This window comes from Alosa sapidissima, chromosome 19 (assembly GCF_018492685.1).
Source record: "Alosa sapidissima isolate fAloSap1 chromosome 19, fAloSap1.pri, whole genome shotgun sequence".
In the NCBI taxonomy this organism is placed as follows: Eukaryota; Metazoa; Chordata; class Actinopteri; order Clupeiformes; family Clupeidae; genus Alosa; species Alosa sapidissima.
In genome coordinates, this window is record NC_055975.1 from 12785900 (window position 1) to 12802560 (window position 16661).

Consider the following 16661-nt stretch of genomic DNA (forward strand, 5'->3'; position numbering starts at 1 on the left):
TTAGACCAAAATTCTATATATAATGCCTTTTTTAAAGATCCGTAATCCTGAACACAACTCTTATTTTTTGCTCCCACAGAATGATGAAATTGACCACTCTGTGTTTACTTTCGATAAGTTTTATGCACTCACACAAAAGATCTGTCCCAGAACTGACATTGAGGAACTCTTCAAGAAGATGTGAGTACATGCATCAATGCAACAAATAAGTGTTGTGTTTAATGTTTCATCAAACCTTTGGCTGTAACTCTGCAATTTGTATTAACATATGAACCTTGAGAAATAAAATAAGAAAACTACAGTATCATCCAGAACTTTCTATCAGTGCATTATCATGGTCATCACATACCATGCTAACGTCCTCAAAAAGTCTAACCTGCTGTAAATCATTTCAGTATTAACCATTAAACTAGCTTTGGGGTTTACATTTTAAGCCATTGCAAGGTCAGGACGGTGACATATAATGCTGCAAACATGTTTTCAGTTCCCTAACTTTTCCTTTTCAGAAATGGTGGCAAAAGTGATTATTTAAACGTAGACCAATTAGTCTGCTTTTTAAATGAAGTAAGCCGTTTCATTTTCATTAATGTTCTTTTGCCATTGCTTCATGTCTCCCAATTAATCTCTTGTTTAAGTGCTTCAGCAACACTTTGTCCTTCACCTCCATGCAACCTGCTGTTCCCCCTCCGCATCAGTACCATTTTACCTCAGAGAACTGGAAGATTACCTGATGTTCGCTGTGACATTTGTAGCTCCCCAGCTCCTTTCGTCTTGCTTTGGTATCTCTTCAGCTGGCATTTGCACGTTGGTTATCCCTTGTGTCTTATTGAATTAACCACAAGGCCGCTGAGAGAGCCACCGGAATGGGCTGTGTGAATGCCTGTGCACTCGCCTCCAAAATCACCGCCATTGAAAACCACTTTACCACTTTAACTTTGTCTGTTGCCACTGTCAAGGCCTCTCACACTGCTCCTACTAATAATCTGATGAATTGGAGTTGTAATTTGGCAGAATTAGACCTGGTTTGTGATTCCCACGTGCTTGTTTGCTGACTACATGATAATCTTTTCTCAAAGAGCACCAGGTGTACGTGCTGAGTGCATTCGTTCACTGAGACTGCATATCATCTCTCGTCTCCACAGAGTCAGCGAGATCCACGGCTCAATGAGATTCTGTTTCCTTTCTACGACGCCAAGCGAGCCGTGCAGATAGTGGAGAGATATGAGCCCGATGACAAGCTGAAAAGAAAAGGTGAAAAATGTGCTTTTGCTGCTTGTTTTAAATGTTTTGAGCGTGTTAGAGTCTTTTGCAAGCAAAATGTGTCATTTTGGCCAGAGTGATTCTGTTTAGACCTGTATGTTAACTGTTTTGACAAGGTGATGTCAGTTGACGCAAGCATTAAAGCGATCGGGAAAAACTGCAAATGCAGTGCATTGAAATTGCAGGGTGCAACATGCCACTTATATGGTGAGGCTGAATAACATTATCTGACCATGTACCTCCCTCTGGTGGTGAATCATAGAAAGACTTGTTATGGTCACTGCTGAATTCTACAATTACAGAGCTCTGCAAAGAATGTATGAAACATCTCAAACTGTAACATGGAGAACTATGAATAGCAGTGTGCATCTTTTTTTGACATTGAACCTTTGGAGACTTGATGTCTCAATTTCACATCTACCATCAATCTATTTGGTGGGGCCCCCGCAGGCCTTATGTCGAGCGACGGCTTCTGCCGCTACCTGATGTCAGACGAGAACGCCCCCGTCTTCCAGGATCGCCTGGAGCTCTACCAGGACATGGAGCATCCACTGGCCCACTATTTCATCAGCTCCTCGCACAACACCTACCTGACAGGCCGCCAGTTTGGGGGGAAGTCCTCGGTAGAGATGTACCGTCAGGTGCTCCTGTCAGGCTGCAGGTAGGAGGGCAGCTTTGGCTGGGGGCACTCCAGCTCATCAACACAACTTCAACTTAGACTTAGACACTGAAGATAGATAGATACTGTAGATACTTTATTGACCCCCAAGATGAAATTCAAGACAAGGGAGGATGGAAAGACCAGCAAGGTCACACCGCTGAGGGCTCTACGCGATTGGACACTTTGTGTGCATAATTGGTGTAAATGTTAAAACAACATAACATATACAGTACAATGAATGTTTATTTAACTTGGCCTAAAGCATCACTAAACATGGCCCTGCATAGCATTGTCAGTTTAAAAAGGGTTGTGTTTTAATATTAGACATTGCTCATCAAATAACTTATTTCTTATTTAGAAGAATAGTCAGTGAGTGCATGGAAAAATGAATGCTGCCTATTTCAAATCCCTTAATATAATAATATTTAACTAAACATTACTTTGCTGACAACGGGGACAGCAAAGAGAGAGACTACTACAGACTGCTGTGGCGGCCATGTTGGCTTTCATTTTAAGCAGGTTTCCAGCAGTGTCACCAAAGTCCTTTTAGGCAAGTCCCCGTCGGCGGCCATATTGCAACGCTTTTTGGGCACTCATCGGGCATCCGTTTCGGCAGAAATGCGCGTGCACAAGGCTTCACGACACCAATCTTGCTCTGGCAGCGAGATCACAACACATGATTGGCACATGCCTTCACAACACACCACATTATTGGCTCAATGTATTCACATGTCAACGTCTTGTCGCGGAAGGGGTGGGATATGTGTAGACAACTGCCATATTGGCGGTACAAACTAACCCCATGCATTTCTATGGAGGATTTTTTGAGTGCTGTGTCTCCTCATTAGAAAGTCTCTGGTGTCACAATCAAAGTGGCCTCATGGTGGGAACCACACCTGCCCACCTCATCTGTCCCCCTGTTCGCTGTCTTACAAACACACAGAAGCCGAAACCAAAAAAAAGCACAAATGTACAGTAAACAGATTAGGAGTAATTTGCCTAGAGGAAGCAGTTGCCTAATGCCTGGTTCTTGGCGTGAGCAAATCTCATGCTTATGTCTCTTCTTCAGTAGTGGTGAATGTCCGACAGTTCTGTCATGGCGGCCTGATTGACCAAGTCAAGAATCGATGTGGACGCATGTCTGCACTTGGAATTCTGTGAAGCATGCATTTGAGGTGCTATCTGAAGTGCAGTCTTGTTGGTGGACACCTAATTAGCTGGCATGCATTAACAAGAAATTAAATTCCACAGGTTATTTCACGACTGAAGCTCAGTGTCAGAGATTTAATTATTTCAGTCATTTGAGCATAAGGCCAGTCAGTCAGGTTAGTGGCATAATGAACAAATATAGTATATTTAGTCAGTTGTCTCAAAATGTCTGAATAGCATTTTATGTATAGTGAAAAGTCTTAAACCTTACACTGAAGGAAAAGGGAATGAATGTTCAGTTTATAGGGAAACTATAATCTTTCTATATTTTTGAGGATTATGTGTTTGTTCCAGGTGTGTTGAACTTGACTGCTGGGATGGCAAGGGTGAGGACCAGGAGCCTATTATCACTCATGGCAAGGCCATGTGCACAGAAATCCTCTTCAAGGTGAACAGCTTCATCAAAGCCACAGGCCACTAGAACATTCTATTTGAAATGCTGTCATTTACTATTCCTCTTCACACTGAATTGTTTACTGTACCTTCATTTTTTATATAAGTTCTAGAAAATGTGAATTATTGTAACAAAATTACCTCATTATCTCAATTACTCTCAGTTAGCCTTATGATACCTATCCAAGGCATTGTCTATTTCATCTTGATTAGCAGGTGGTTTGAAAACTGTGATGATCATAAACAATGATTGCATTACATTGCTATCTTCACAACAATGAAATTTAACTATAAAATCTCTCATGAGATTACTACTGACTGACAGTGTTACGCTGAAACAATTCTCATTCTTTCTCTTTCTTTCTCTCTCTCTCTCTCTCTCTCTCACTTTGCAGGATGCTATTCAGGCCATCAAGGAAACTGCCTTTGTGACATCTGAGTACCCTGTCATTCTGTCCTTTGAGAACCACTGCTCGTAAGCATTGCTTTGCATGGCAACACATTCATAGAATTGCCTATTCAGTGCGTGTTTTACTTAATTGCATGAATTTCATGATGAAGAGCATAACGCCACTCTGTATTTTTCCAGCAAGCCTCAGCAGTACAAGTTAGCCCGATACTGTGAAGACATTTTCGGGGATCTGTTGCTCCGGGAGCCGCTGGAAGGCTTTCCAGTAAGTCTTCCGAATGCTCCCCCTATCACATGTTTTGCCTTTGCATGCTCCTCTGATTATAATCAAGCTGGATGTTTTCTCTGGCTTCTGAGTTGGAGCCCGGCTGCCCTCTGCCCTCTCCCCGCGACCTCAAGAGGAAAATCCTCATTAAAAACCGAAGATCCAAACCAGAGGTCGAGCAGAGTGAGTTGAACAATCGTGTGAAAGTGAGAGCGAGCCAAGCATGAGTTTTGCACTCTGTCTAAGACAGAGTGAGACACTGGTGTGGATGGATTAGATCTTTAAAGGAAAATTTTTTGTTACTCTCAGCAATGCAATGCATTGTGCTGTGTGCTTGAAGTACGTGTCATCTAAAGAAGTCAATTGTGGTTGCACAATGAATGTGTTTGTATGTGATGGTGCTTGTGTGCAGAGGAGCTGGAGGATTTTAAGAGGAACAGGGACGCAGGTCCCAGCGCCAAGGAGAATGAAGACGAACCATTTAGTGGTGAGAAACAAAGCCCTTAACTGTGGAGCTCAGCAAACAGAACACTTGGAGATGTGCTTTAGCCTTCAGCCACAGCTGCATAGTTAGTGTGGTTTGTCTCAATTCCTCTGGTGTTCTGATGGGGTACCTGTAATGGGAAGGTTTTTGCACCAGACTTAAGTGAGAGTTTTTTTTTACAGTTTTCTGCTTAGTATATTTTAAGTTCAGTAGTACTTGGAATACAAATACACATTCTTTCAACACATTGTCACACAAATCCACACACCACCTCTCTCTCTCTCTCTCTCTCTCTTTCTCTCTCTCTCTCTCTCTCACACACACACATACATGCACATGCACATGCACACACACACACACACACACACACACACACACATGCACACGCACACACAAACACGAACATGCAGAGAGAGATAGAGAAAGAGAGAAATCTATTTAAAACAGTCCAAAATGGTCATATGAAAATAAAGCTCCGTTGGCTCCTGTGAGACTGTCCATTTCCTCTTCCTGTTGCTCCTGGTAGACGGTGTGGACGAGGCCCACCCAGAGCTTCAGCTGGGGATGCCTTTCTGCTCCAGTGAGCCGAGCGGTGTGACCCAGGTGGACAGCGGCGGGGTAAGAGAGATGTTCGCTCTCCCTCACCTATGAATTATTCACCTTTCATCTTGCTGAATGATATGCTACAATGGCCATGGCGGCGCCAGAAGACTGCCCTGCCCTCTGGACGGTGAACCGCTAACTGGACGTGTCAACTCTCCGGCTGTGGGCTCGGCAGTAGTCTCGACGACGCTCATCGCCACTGAAATAGGCCTCTGCGCGAATGACGTTTCCTTTTTTTCTCTGTCAGGAAATGACACAGGATGAAGTGGAGATATTAGAAGCCCCTGATCAAGAGAACGGCAAAAAGGTTGTTAACTTCTCTTTTCTGTTCTGTTCTATTCTGGACCGGCTCCGTGCCCCTAATTCTCCTGTGTGGGCGGATGTTTGGTTGAACATGGTGTGACGGGAGTGATGGGACTGAAATCAGGGCTCTGTGGTTCTTTAAAGGTCGGTGAAACAAACGTGGACGAACTGTACATCATCAACAGCTACCACTACGTCGCAGCCACGACCAACGTCCACCCCTACCTCTCATCGATTGTCAATTATGCCCAGGCTGTGAAGTTTCTGGGCTTTGAAGTAGCAGAGGGTGCGTATGTCCAGGCACGCTCAGTCACTTTGTCACTCACTTAAAAGATGCCTCGTGTTTAGTTTTGGTTCACTTAACAGGAAACTTTCTGGCCATATGGCGTTTTAATGTTGTGACAACAATGTGCATTTGTGCCAGCAAAACAAGTGATTGTCGCCATATGGATGCATTGCGGCTGTCTCTGCTTTTTTTCTTACCTGCCATAGAGAACAACATCCATCACAACATGTCCTCGTTCAACGAAACGGTCTGCCTGGGACTGCTGAAGACGAGTGCCATTGAGTTTGTGAAGTATCCTCTTTTTAGCTGCAAGCTCCGCTGCGTGCTCGCACCGCGAGCTGGCGCTATCCATCACAGAGAGGGGCTTGAGAGAGGAGGCGAAGCCAACAGAGAGATCACTTTTTTTGGGGTGGGATGTGTGTGTGCGTATGTGTGTATGTGTGTGTGTGGGGGGGGGGGTATGACTGATCATGCTTGAAAAACATAGCTCTGTGAACAGGCCTTTCTTCGCTGTTAAAAGAGGCACAAGTGAGGGGGAGAATCAAAAGTGGCCCGAAAAAGAAAGCCGAAAAATTTTCATCGCCTTCTGAATGGGCCTTGAAGCCTAGAGGACCGGAGGGGTCTATCCTAGTTGGTAGCAAGGACCTTTGATCCAAAAATACTCCTTAGATTCCACCCCAATCCCCCAAAAGTCCATGTCCTGTCCTTTTTTCTGCTGTTTTGTCCTGAATGAAGCACATAGCTACAACAAGCGGCAGATGAGCCGCATCTATCCCAAAGGGGGCCGGGTAGACTCCAGTAATTACATGCCTCAGATCTTCTGGAATGCCGGCTGCCAGATGGTGGCTCTGAACTTCCAGACCCCAGGTAATGCTAACTCTTCTGTGGCCTTGCGCCAAAAGTGCCCTTCTCTCCCCATGCACACACACACACACACACACACACACGCACGCGCATGCATGCGTTGTCACCACTACAAATGCATGTATATTCAGTGGGTGCCAATGCCAAGAAACAGATGCTTCATCAGAAAGTGCTATTTTGTCCCCAGAACATACTCCTCAAAGCCAAGACATCAATCACCAACACACATACACACATTTGCAAACACACATACAGCCATACACATGCATACAAACACACACTTTCACACTCTCACAGATGCTGGATTTCAGGAGGATAAGGTGTTAAGGCCTTATTTAATGCCTCCCTATTATCATTTTCCATATATTGCTCTCATATAGGACATAACGAGAGTGTGTATAATGCACAGGAACTCCCAGGGGGGGAACTGCCATGATGTTTGTCCTAGAAACTTCCGTCAGATCAGAGAATCCATGAAGTCAACACCAAACACAAATTCTAACAGGCTGTGACAGCATGCTCACTCACAGACATCAGTTCACCCATCTGCTTTACTGTTCACACTGAATTTATTCTCCTCAAGTTACACACAGGGACTGATTTGTCAGTCATTTTGATTTATCTGAAGAAGTGTCAGATTTGAGGGATGGTTTACTAACAACCAAAAGCAATGCAGTCTCAGACTAAGGAATAAAAAAGCATGCTTGTTTTTCCATAAAAAATATAATTTGACAGTGGTAATTCGATGGTTGCAGTTATGGGTAGATTTACTTCACAGTAATGTAAGATGAAACACATGCAGCTGCTATAACGGTTTCTGATGTGGGCTTAGCAATATTTTAAAAAGGTTTGCATGAACGTACCCCCTGTATTGACATCTAGTACTCACGTATCTGTCAAAATATATTGCACCCATCTTCCATAGCAGATAACAAAAACCCAGATCATATATGAAAGAAAAATCGATCTGAAAGGCTTCTTAAAATAGGATTAGGCTTAACATTTTAAGCTTATATTCACCGTTAGGCCTGGACTCTGATGATCATAATTTACTCAACGTCACATAAGCAATAGCAATGTGTGCACTGTAGTACTAATATAGCTATAACACTAAGGAGATACATTTCTGTCACAACCTCTCTTTTGACAAGACAATGTCAGAAATAATCACAAGTCACCCTTAGGTTAACCAGATAGGGATAATTCCTCAGTTCTTGATCCTGAATTGAACAGAGTAACACAGGAAACTTTGCAAGTCTAATCAGACCCACCCCAATGCTCTCTCAACGTTGTTAATATATTGCCTTGGTTACAACATGCATAGCTAAAAATTGGACCGCACAGCCATCTTTATTGGTTGAGCTTGGCACCTCGACCAGAACTAATTGCTGATGATTAGGTCACCACATTTAGCCAGTCTTTCTCTCTCTCTACCACTGCACTAGCTAGTGCTTCACATGTGAGGCAAATATGTTGATTGCACCTGGGGTTAGTGCTAGCCATAACTTCTTGCAAATTATGACTCAGGTGAAAATAGATCTGCGAACAAAAACACTGTATGAAATGAAAGTGTCAGTTCCAAGTGATCCTCTGTGGCATTGAAGGTCGTTTTGATTTCATGCTTTTGGTTAACGTGCATATTGAAGAGCGAGTAAACCTGCTGTGACACTTCCTTAGATTTTATAATGCTCTGTAATCATTAACTTGAATGACAACATTGTCTGGCTTTAGTTTTACGATTTTACTTTTTAAAGAAAATAGACAAGCAAAGAGAGACAAGCATTCCTATCTGCCAGTGTTTATTTCACACATTGTCAGCATGCACCTTGAAGCTTTCATGTACTAAATATTTTATTTAGCACAATGCAATAAACACAATTACCTGTACCAATGACACAATAACTTTTCAGATCAATTCAGCTTTGTAGTTAGTGATCTCTTGATTTATTGATTGCATTTCACTGTGACAGTCTGAGCTCATGACTCCTAATCCCTCTGTTTGTGTGTGCAGATCTGGCTATGCAGCTCAACCAGGGCAAGTTTGAGTACAACGGCTCATCCGGGTGAGGAGACCTCTCTGTCTTAGTGATTGTGCTTTCCTGTTGGCTGCATCCTCTGCTCTGGCATCATAAAAGTGTCTCTGTTGTCTCTGTTTTGGCATTTGGCATTTGGCTAGCATGTGAATGTCAAACAGTGGTTGCGCGTGCAGAGGAAGGGCCGCATGTCACTGGAGATCCCTTCACTAGCCCTGCGCTCTTGTCAACTTTACTCACAGACGACAGAGGAGAGCATGCTACTTGGTCCCGATTGCTCTCTCTCCCTTTCTCTCTCTCTCCCTCTCTCTCTCTCACACACACACAAACACACACACACACACACACACACACACAGGCATTGTCTCTTAATGTTCTGTATTTCTCTCTCTGCCTGTCTGTCACACACACACAAACACAAACACAAACACACACACACACGCACACATACACACACACACAGACACACACACACACACACACACACACACACACACACACACACACACACACACACACACACACACACAGAATATTACTCTACACACACACAGCCATTGTCTCTTGATGTTTCTGGCTCTTTGCCCTAATGCATTGCTATGCCAGGCTGGCTGTTCATACTTTAGCAGTTGGCAGAAGAAATTCCCGCTTGTTGAGTAAGGAAGGCTGCTCGCTGTGTTGCACTGTGTTGCACTGTGCTGCGCTGTGCTGCACGCTGGCTGTGAATTGGAGCCGGCGCGTGATCGTTGCCCTGTTACAGTGAGAAAAACTCCAACATATTAATCAGTGCATTCATCAAGGTCTGCACCCATGCCACATCTATTAGTGTGATGTTCCCTTCCGTGTAAATTGAATATCGGACAAGGGAGACTTAATTAAATGGGTCGTTGAGTTGAGGGTACAGGAGATAATGGCTTTAATGATGAATTCTAGCCTCCTTCTGCTGTCATATGCTCTGAATGAAAACGAATGCAAATGCATATTGTGACATTAGCGGGGCCTCGGCTGTTCAATCCACTCCGACTGCAGGTACCTGCTGAAGCCAGACTTCATGCAGCGGCCCAATCGGATGTTCGATCCGTTCTCCGAGACCCCGGTGGACGGGGTGATAGCCGCCACGTGCAGCGTTCAGGTGAGTGGCTCTCTGTGTTAAGACGAGGCACGTGTGTGTGTGGACACAGCTCCTGCTATTCCTGCTATTTCTCTCCTCCGCAGTTGTTCTCTGGTCAGTTTCTGTCGGACAAAAAAATTGGGACGTACGTGGAGGTGGACATGTACGGACTGCCCACAGACACCATCAGAAAAGAATTCAGAACAAAGATGGTGATGAATAATGGACTCAACCCAGTATACAACTCAGAACCTTTTGTATTTCGAAAGGTAGGCCTATTCAGGTAATATCAATCAAATTGCAGTTGTGTTGTTTTGATTGAGTAAAGATAAATCAAATAATAATACCCCATTACAGTTCTACTGAAATTACTTGGAAAACAAAATGTAAATTTATGAACATTTATGAAATTCATAAATTTATGATTTATGAAAATTTCTTAAAATGGTGGATATAGCATTTTGGAACAAAACTCTTCATATAGTCACTATGTGTGTGTTGAGATTTATACAGCACAAGCCCTGTTGTGCACTTCTGCTTTCTGGTTCTTCTTGCTCTGTCTTGTGCTTGCATGTCCTCTTGTGTTCACCCTGTGTCTTTCTCTTTCTTTTACACCCAACCCCCAACACACATACAAACAAATGCACACACCATCTCTCTCTCTCTCTCTCTCTCCCTCTCTCTCTCTCTCTCTCTCTCTCTCTCTCTCTCTCTCTCTCTCTCTCTCTCTCTCGCTCTCTCTCTCTCTCTAACAAATGCACACACCATCTCTCTCTCTCTCTCTCTGTCTCTCTCTCTCTTTTCTCTCTCGCTTTCTCTCTCACACACACATACAGTATATACACACACACTCTCTCACTTTCTCTCTCTCACACAAGCACACACACTCATACTCTCTCTCTCTCTCTCTCTCTCTCTCTCTCACACACACACACACCCATGTGCTCAAATTGCCATTTACATGCATGCCATGTGCATCTCTTCCCTCAGGTAATCCTGCCAGACCTGGCCGTGCTGAGAATAGCTGTGTATGATGACAACAATAAGCTGATTGGCCAAAGGATTCTCCCCCTGGATGGGCTGCAGGCGGGCTACCGACACATCTCGCTGAGAAATGAGGGCAACAAGCCGCTCTCGCTGCCCACCGTCTTCTGCAACATCGTCCTCAAAACATATGTGCCCGACGGCTTTGGGGGTGAGAAGATTGCCTCTGTGTCCTGTTTGTCCCAGAGTGCCGCCTTTCCACCACAGTTCAGCCTTCTTTTCTTCTTTTCACTCTCTCGTTTCTCTCTTCTTTTCACTCTCTCGTTTCTCTCTTCTTTTCACTCTCTCGTTTCTCTCTTCTTTTCCTTTGCTTTCTTCGCCTCCCTCGTTTTCTTTCTCCACTTAGGAAAATCATAGCTTCATAATCTTTTATTGTGTGTGTCCGTGTTTGTGTGTGTGCTTGTATGTATGTGTTTGTGTGTGTGTGTGTGTGTGTCTGTGTGTGTTTGTATGTGTGTGTGTGTGTGTGTGTGTGTGTGTGTGTGTGTGTGTGTATGTGTGTGTGTGTGTGTGAGAGAGTGTTTGTATTTGTATAAATCTGGTTGATGTGTGTGGTCAGAGTTTGAGCCCCTCTCTGAAAAGCGAGCAGATAGAAATGGGCCAAATCTCTTCTGTCTATTGTACTGCTGTCATGAATTCTGTTTTGTCGTAATATCCCGACTTACCCCAGTGAGTCTTTGTCGTAATATCCCGACTTACCCCAGAGGAGTCTTTGCCTCTTAGCATCTTCTGAATGTATGGGAATTAATTCTGTATGTCTCGCAGCCATCGTGGATGCATTGTCTGATCCAAAGAGGTTCTTATCCATCACTAAGAAGAGAGTGGACCAGATGAAGGCCATGGGGATTGAGGAGGTCAGTGTTTGTGTTTACCAGTAGGGCTTTCACTCAGACGCAGTAGCAGTGAGTAGTATATCGTCATGTGGTGTGATAGACCATTGCAGAAGAATACTGCATGAAGGATCTCTCATCGTCTTTTCATCAGCCTTCTAGCCACTCTGTACAGCGCCATGAGACATGTGTAATGTTTTGGCGCTCTATAAGTGAAATTGAATTGAAATTGAAATCAGCCTTCTGTTATGTTTTCTGACATGTGTTTTTCATGTTGTTATTTTTACCGTGTTGCTTTGCTGTTGATTTATCGCTGGTTGTGCTATGTTGATTGACCGCTTTCCTCTGACCGTGACCAAAGAGGCCCGTCAGGCCTCCGTCGTACGTCTTCAGCCACATTGTCATGTAATCACTCGAGCCCATTCTCCATCCGAGCATCCCCTGGCCCCCTCTCACCATCATCCACAAATGACCCCCTCGCTTCCATGAAGTCACCTCAGGAGAGCTTAACTCAAGTGTCCGCGGTGACAGTGTGCCGTCGTTCCGCCAGCAGCGCACGCCTCCTGACTGTCCACTGTGATTTATTTGATTGTTTGCCCAGTGTGACATCGTGGACGTGCCGAGCGACAGCTCCAAGAGCGATAAAAGGAGGAAGGTGAGCCAGGTGAAGGCCATAGTCAGCCCGTGTGAGAGCGCCCAGCTCTGCCACAACTCCTCGTCCACTCAGCTCGCCGGCTCCTCCACAGCGGGAGGTACGTAACAGGAATGGCCACGAGGCATTTACTAATAACAAGTACTGTACGCCAGTGTCTTGGTAGCCATGAAATGTCTTCAGCAGGCATGCCTTGTGGTGAATGGGGTAAATGTATCTTACTGTGATTTCCTTTTCAACTCTGGATTTGGGATATGTTTGATTTCCCTTCTCTCGTTTAGATACAGCCCTGCTGGTGCATCCAGTCAGCGTGGATGACTTGAAGCAAATGAAGGTGAGACGCGCGCCAGACGGTTTTCCTGTTCAGCATTGAAATATCAACCTGTCTGTGTTCAAAGTTAATCGGCATCATCAGTACTGAACTGAACTTGTGCACCCTGTCTGAATGACTGGGGGGGAGCTATTTAAATTCAGCCAAGCACAGCCAGACGCAGGAACCTAAAAAGACTCCCCAGAATGAATGATTGGCTTCACAGAAGGCGTCTGAGGATGAAACCCACTATGTTTTGTGGTTCAAATGGGATTTTCTTCAGAACTTTTTTTTGTTTTTCTAATTTTCTTTACTTTTACCTAGACACTCGGATGACTAATTCTCCATCACCTAGTAGTCAATTCACATATCCTTGATAATATCCCAGAATATATGGAATTATATTTGGTGAACATCACATACACTATGGACTAATGTATAAGTACACTGTATGCAAGGAAAATTTCTCAATACCATCAAGTCAATAGTGACAATGGTTATAAGCATCCATCGTTCAGTCTATGAAGCTGGGTGGGTCACGTTTTTTAACTAAACATGTGGCCAATTTTGTTAATTTACGGTATGTCTGAAGTAAACATTAAATTTGGATACAATCTATAAATAGGGCCCAAGTTGAAACATATCAGAGTTTTGGATTTACAATATGTTAGTGAAATGACTGGACAGTAAACAAGAGTGCTCGGATGGCAAGTGGTCCCCACAGATCTAGTGGTCCCCACTAATGGTTTGATCAGACCTCTGTGAGCCCATAGCAGATGCTCAAGTCCCCCCCCGGTGCAGACTCAGAGACAGGGATAAATGTTTTTGGTAGCAGGCTAGTTTCCATTTCAATCGGTGAATTATAGATGATGGCTGGTGTGATTGCTCAACAAAAACGTCCTCTGCCGCAGTGCATCCGGCCCAGGAGGGAAATAGCAACATTATGCCTGGAGCTATCGGTGTTCCACTGATTGACCAGACCACTGGCAGGAAACAGTGGAGTACTGGCATCAGGCTGACCAACAGGCCTGATTGGTGCAAGAGCTCCAATCAAGCAGCCAGAGGATGGACATCAGTCCATCTCTGGGTTCCACATCTAAATGCTTCTTTTTTCTCCTTCCCTCTCCTATACCTCAGCCTTCAGTAATCTCCATGCACAGGTCTCTTGTGTGCCGGCTGCAAAATCACAATAGTAAAATGCAGTATTTATGTTAAATCTTCTGAAAGACAAGTATACATTTATGCTCAACACATGAGGGAACCTGAAAATTGCTCCGTCGGGCGAAATGGTTCACTCTTCCAGCCAAGTGAAGCATTCAGAAAGCGTCCTCAGCTGGAGCACTGTTGAGCTTGGTCAAATGCTGGTTGGAGGTTCCTTCCTCCCAACCCAACCCAGTGCTTGAATTGAGCCCCAGTGTACTGCTTCTATTGTATGTTATTTTCATGTTGCCCAGTCATTCAGACAACACAAATCGGCTTGTCGATGGGATTGACTCGCAGCTGAAGTGCCTCTTTTTCTTCTTCTTCTTTTTCCGACAGACCTACCTCAAACTTTTGAAAAAACAACAGCGTGAGCTCAGTGCCTTAAAGAAGAAACATGCAACGGTAAGGTCATGCTAAACATGCAAAGGCAAGGTCATGCTTGCAGCGTCGTTGTCTCCTGCATTTGTGGGTTTCTCTCCCCTCTCATCTGTATTGTTTTCGTGGGTGGTGTCATGTTTTCTGGCAACTGTTCCGTGATTTGACAGAACTAGGTAAAATATTCACCGGGCTGTTCTGCATTGTGTTACAGGAGCAGTTGGCAATGCAGAGGGCCCACAGCACACAAGTGGACAAAATCGTGACTCAGCACACCAAGGACAAGGGCACTCTGGAGAAACAGCTGGAAAAAGCCATTAAGAAAGCGGGGTATGATGTATTGTGATGTTTGCTGTGATGTCTCGAGCCATTTCAATGCAATTACAATGGAATCTAATTAATGTCGGGCACAGGCCCGTTACCAGCGTGGCGACTGTGGCGCAGCGCCGTGTTTCTCCACTCACATGCTCTCTCTCAGCCCTGTGAATGATCTATTGCAGTGAGAAGAACAGCTCCGATCTGAAGATGGAGACAGACTTTAAAATCCAGGCCATAACCACAGAACACAAAGACAAGGTATGTGAGGGTAGTCTGCAGACATCAGATAGAATACATCAGATGGAATATATTACTGTGATGTAGGGTGGAAAAAAGGGAGTATAACAAGCTTTTGGGAGCAGTAAAAAAAATCTAAATCATTGGCCCTCTTTAACGGCGGGTTCCTCCGCAGGTGAGGGAGCTGGTGTCCCAGCAGTCCGTGGAGTGGTCAGCGCTGATGGGCAGCCACGGCGCCGAGGGCCAGGCGCTGCGCGACCAGCACGTGCTGCAGCAGTGCGAGCTCCTCAAGGCGCTGCTTGCCTCGCTCCAGCAGCAGCACCGCCAGCAGCTGCAGCTCATCCACGACCGGTGAGGACCCGCCGCCGGCCGCCACAGCGGCATCGCGCTCCGCTCACTGGTCGTCGCCATGGCACACCCACCACCCGCGCCCGCTGTTCATGTGGGTTCGGTTCCATTAAACCCAGCCTTGGGGTGACTGCTGTATTAGATTGTAACGTTATTGTTTGAAGTTTATTGTTTATTGTGTGCCAACCCCAGCTATTCATTATGTGCACCTGAACCCTATAAAACGTAGGTTCCATATACAGTAGGTTTGCTTGTGGTAAACCCTGGTACAGCTTATTTCAAGTGTGAATGAAATATTGATTTCATATACTCTATTTATATTTATTAATTCAGCAAACATCTATATAAGTCACCTTAAGGCAGCATAGTGCTGCAGTACGTTTTTGTTATTGGTCTGTGAGTTTTCTGATTATGACACCTAGGCCTTGAATATTGTACACCTGGTATTGTATACTGTATGTTTTGAGCTACAATTTCACACAATCTGAGATACAATAAGATCAGTGCAATCCAACCTCAAATATTTCTCCGAGCATAGCATTAGCTGTATTTGTTCAAAAGGATATTACTCTCACCCAGACTGTCCCTTTGCTTTCCCAGTGCTTTATGTTCTCAATTCGGTAGTGCTACTGTAGCAAGCTACAGGCGGGCTCCAGGCTGTGGTGAAGCTTTATTCTAGGCATTATTCAAAGTCTTTAAAAATGGACTGGACAGTTAGCCAGTGCAGGTTGTTGCCTCATCAGTGTGTCAGATCAGAGCATCTTCTAGCCATCGGCACTGGGTTGTTTCAAGTTACGTTTATCACCGTGAATCTAATCTGTAACAGAACATGAAAGCAAGAATGCCGTATATCACAATAGTTTATATTTAACAAGTAATTCTGGAGTGGTTTTCTTTTACCGAACTTGAATAGAGCACTTTTGACTATTACTTTTTAAGACGGCTGAAGCCTTTGATTCTCTGCTTGATGAATAGTGGGCTCCCTTGTGGAGTCACAGTAGCACGAGGAAAGTATTTGAAGTATTTGAAGTTATCACTCATGCAAGAGAAGTGGGATTATTGGCAACCCTTGATCATGTCAAATTCTTCCCCGATCCATTGTGATGTCTTCTATTGATTTAGAAAGAGTGTAAGGGCTTTGCAACCCTCTTTTCGCATCTTCCCAGTGATAGCCTCCAGGTCTGTATTCTAGCTCAAGGGACTCTTTTCAGTCCAGTATCCTGCTTTTATTCAGCAGAAAACAACAGCTAGCACCAGCGCTACACGTGAGCATTATATCCGCTAAGAACTTGACACACTCATTTGGCTCTCACGTTCTGGCTGTAAAAATCAGTGTGATTTAAGATGGTAGGTCATTCTACTGGTCATTTTACAGACAGTTAAACTAAATTTTAACCTCCATTCATCACATCTCTTGTCATCTGTCATACAGAACAGATTTTTTTACATTTATACACACTAAA

The 16661-nt window shown here is 44.3% G+C and overlaps 1 protein-coding gene across 1 annotated transcript in view; it reads left to right on the forward strand.

The window, feature by feature from the left end:
• Positions 1–16661, forward strand: part of LOC121692851 (1-phosphatidylinositol 4,5-bisphosphate phosphodiesterase beta-4) — a 28507-nt gene that overhangs the window by 8520 nt on the left and 3326 nt on the right. The window contains exons 9-33 of the mRNA XM_042071803.1: positions 80–180; positions 507–564; positions 1143–1251; positions 1711–1921; positions 3425–3518; positions 3919–3998; positions 4113–4197; positions 4281–4380; positions 4610–4684; positions 5208–5299; positions 5532–5591; positions 5732–5873; positions 6080–6164; positions 6616–6740; positions 8749–8800; positions 9800–9902; positions 9986–10150; positions 10872–11076; positions 11691–11779; positions 12357–12507; positions 12689–12741; positions 14257–14322; positions 14510–14625; positions 14796–14871; positions 15026–15201. Coding sequence (XP_041927737.1) covers positions 80–180; positions 507–564; positions 1143–1251; positions 1711–1921; positions 3425–3518; positions 3919–3998; positions 4113–4197; positions 4281–4380; positions 4610–4684; positions 5208–5299; positions 5532–5591; positions 5732–5873; positions 6080–6164; positions 6616–6740; positions 8749–8800; positions 9800–9902; positions 9986–10150; positions 10872–11076; positions 11691–11779; positions 12357–12507; positions 12689–12741; positions 14257–14322; positions 14510–14625; positions 14796–14871; positions 15026–15201 — 2669 coding nt within the window. The remainder of the gene's footprint in view (positions 1–79; positions 181–506; positions 565–1142; positions 1252–1710; positions 1922–3424; positions 3519–3918; positions 3999–4112; positions 4198–4280; positions 4381–4609; positions 4685–5207; positions 5300–5531; positions 5592–5731; positions 5874–6079; positions 6165–6615; positions 6741–8748; positions 8801–9799; positions 9903–9985; positions 10151–10871; positions 11077–11690; positions 11780–12356; positions 12508–12688; positions 12742–14256; positions 14323–14509; positions 14626–14795; positions 14872–15025; positions 15202–16661) is intronic.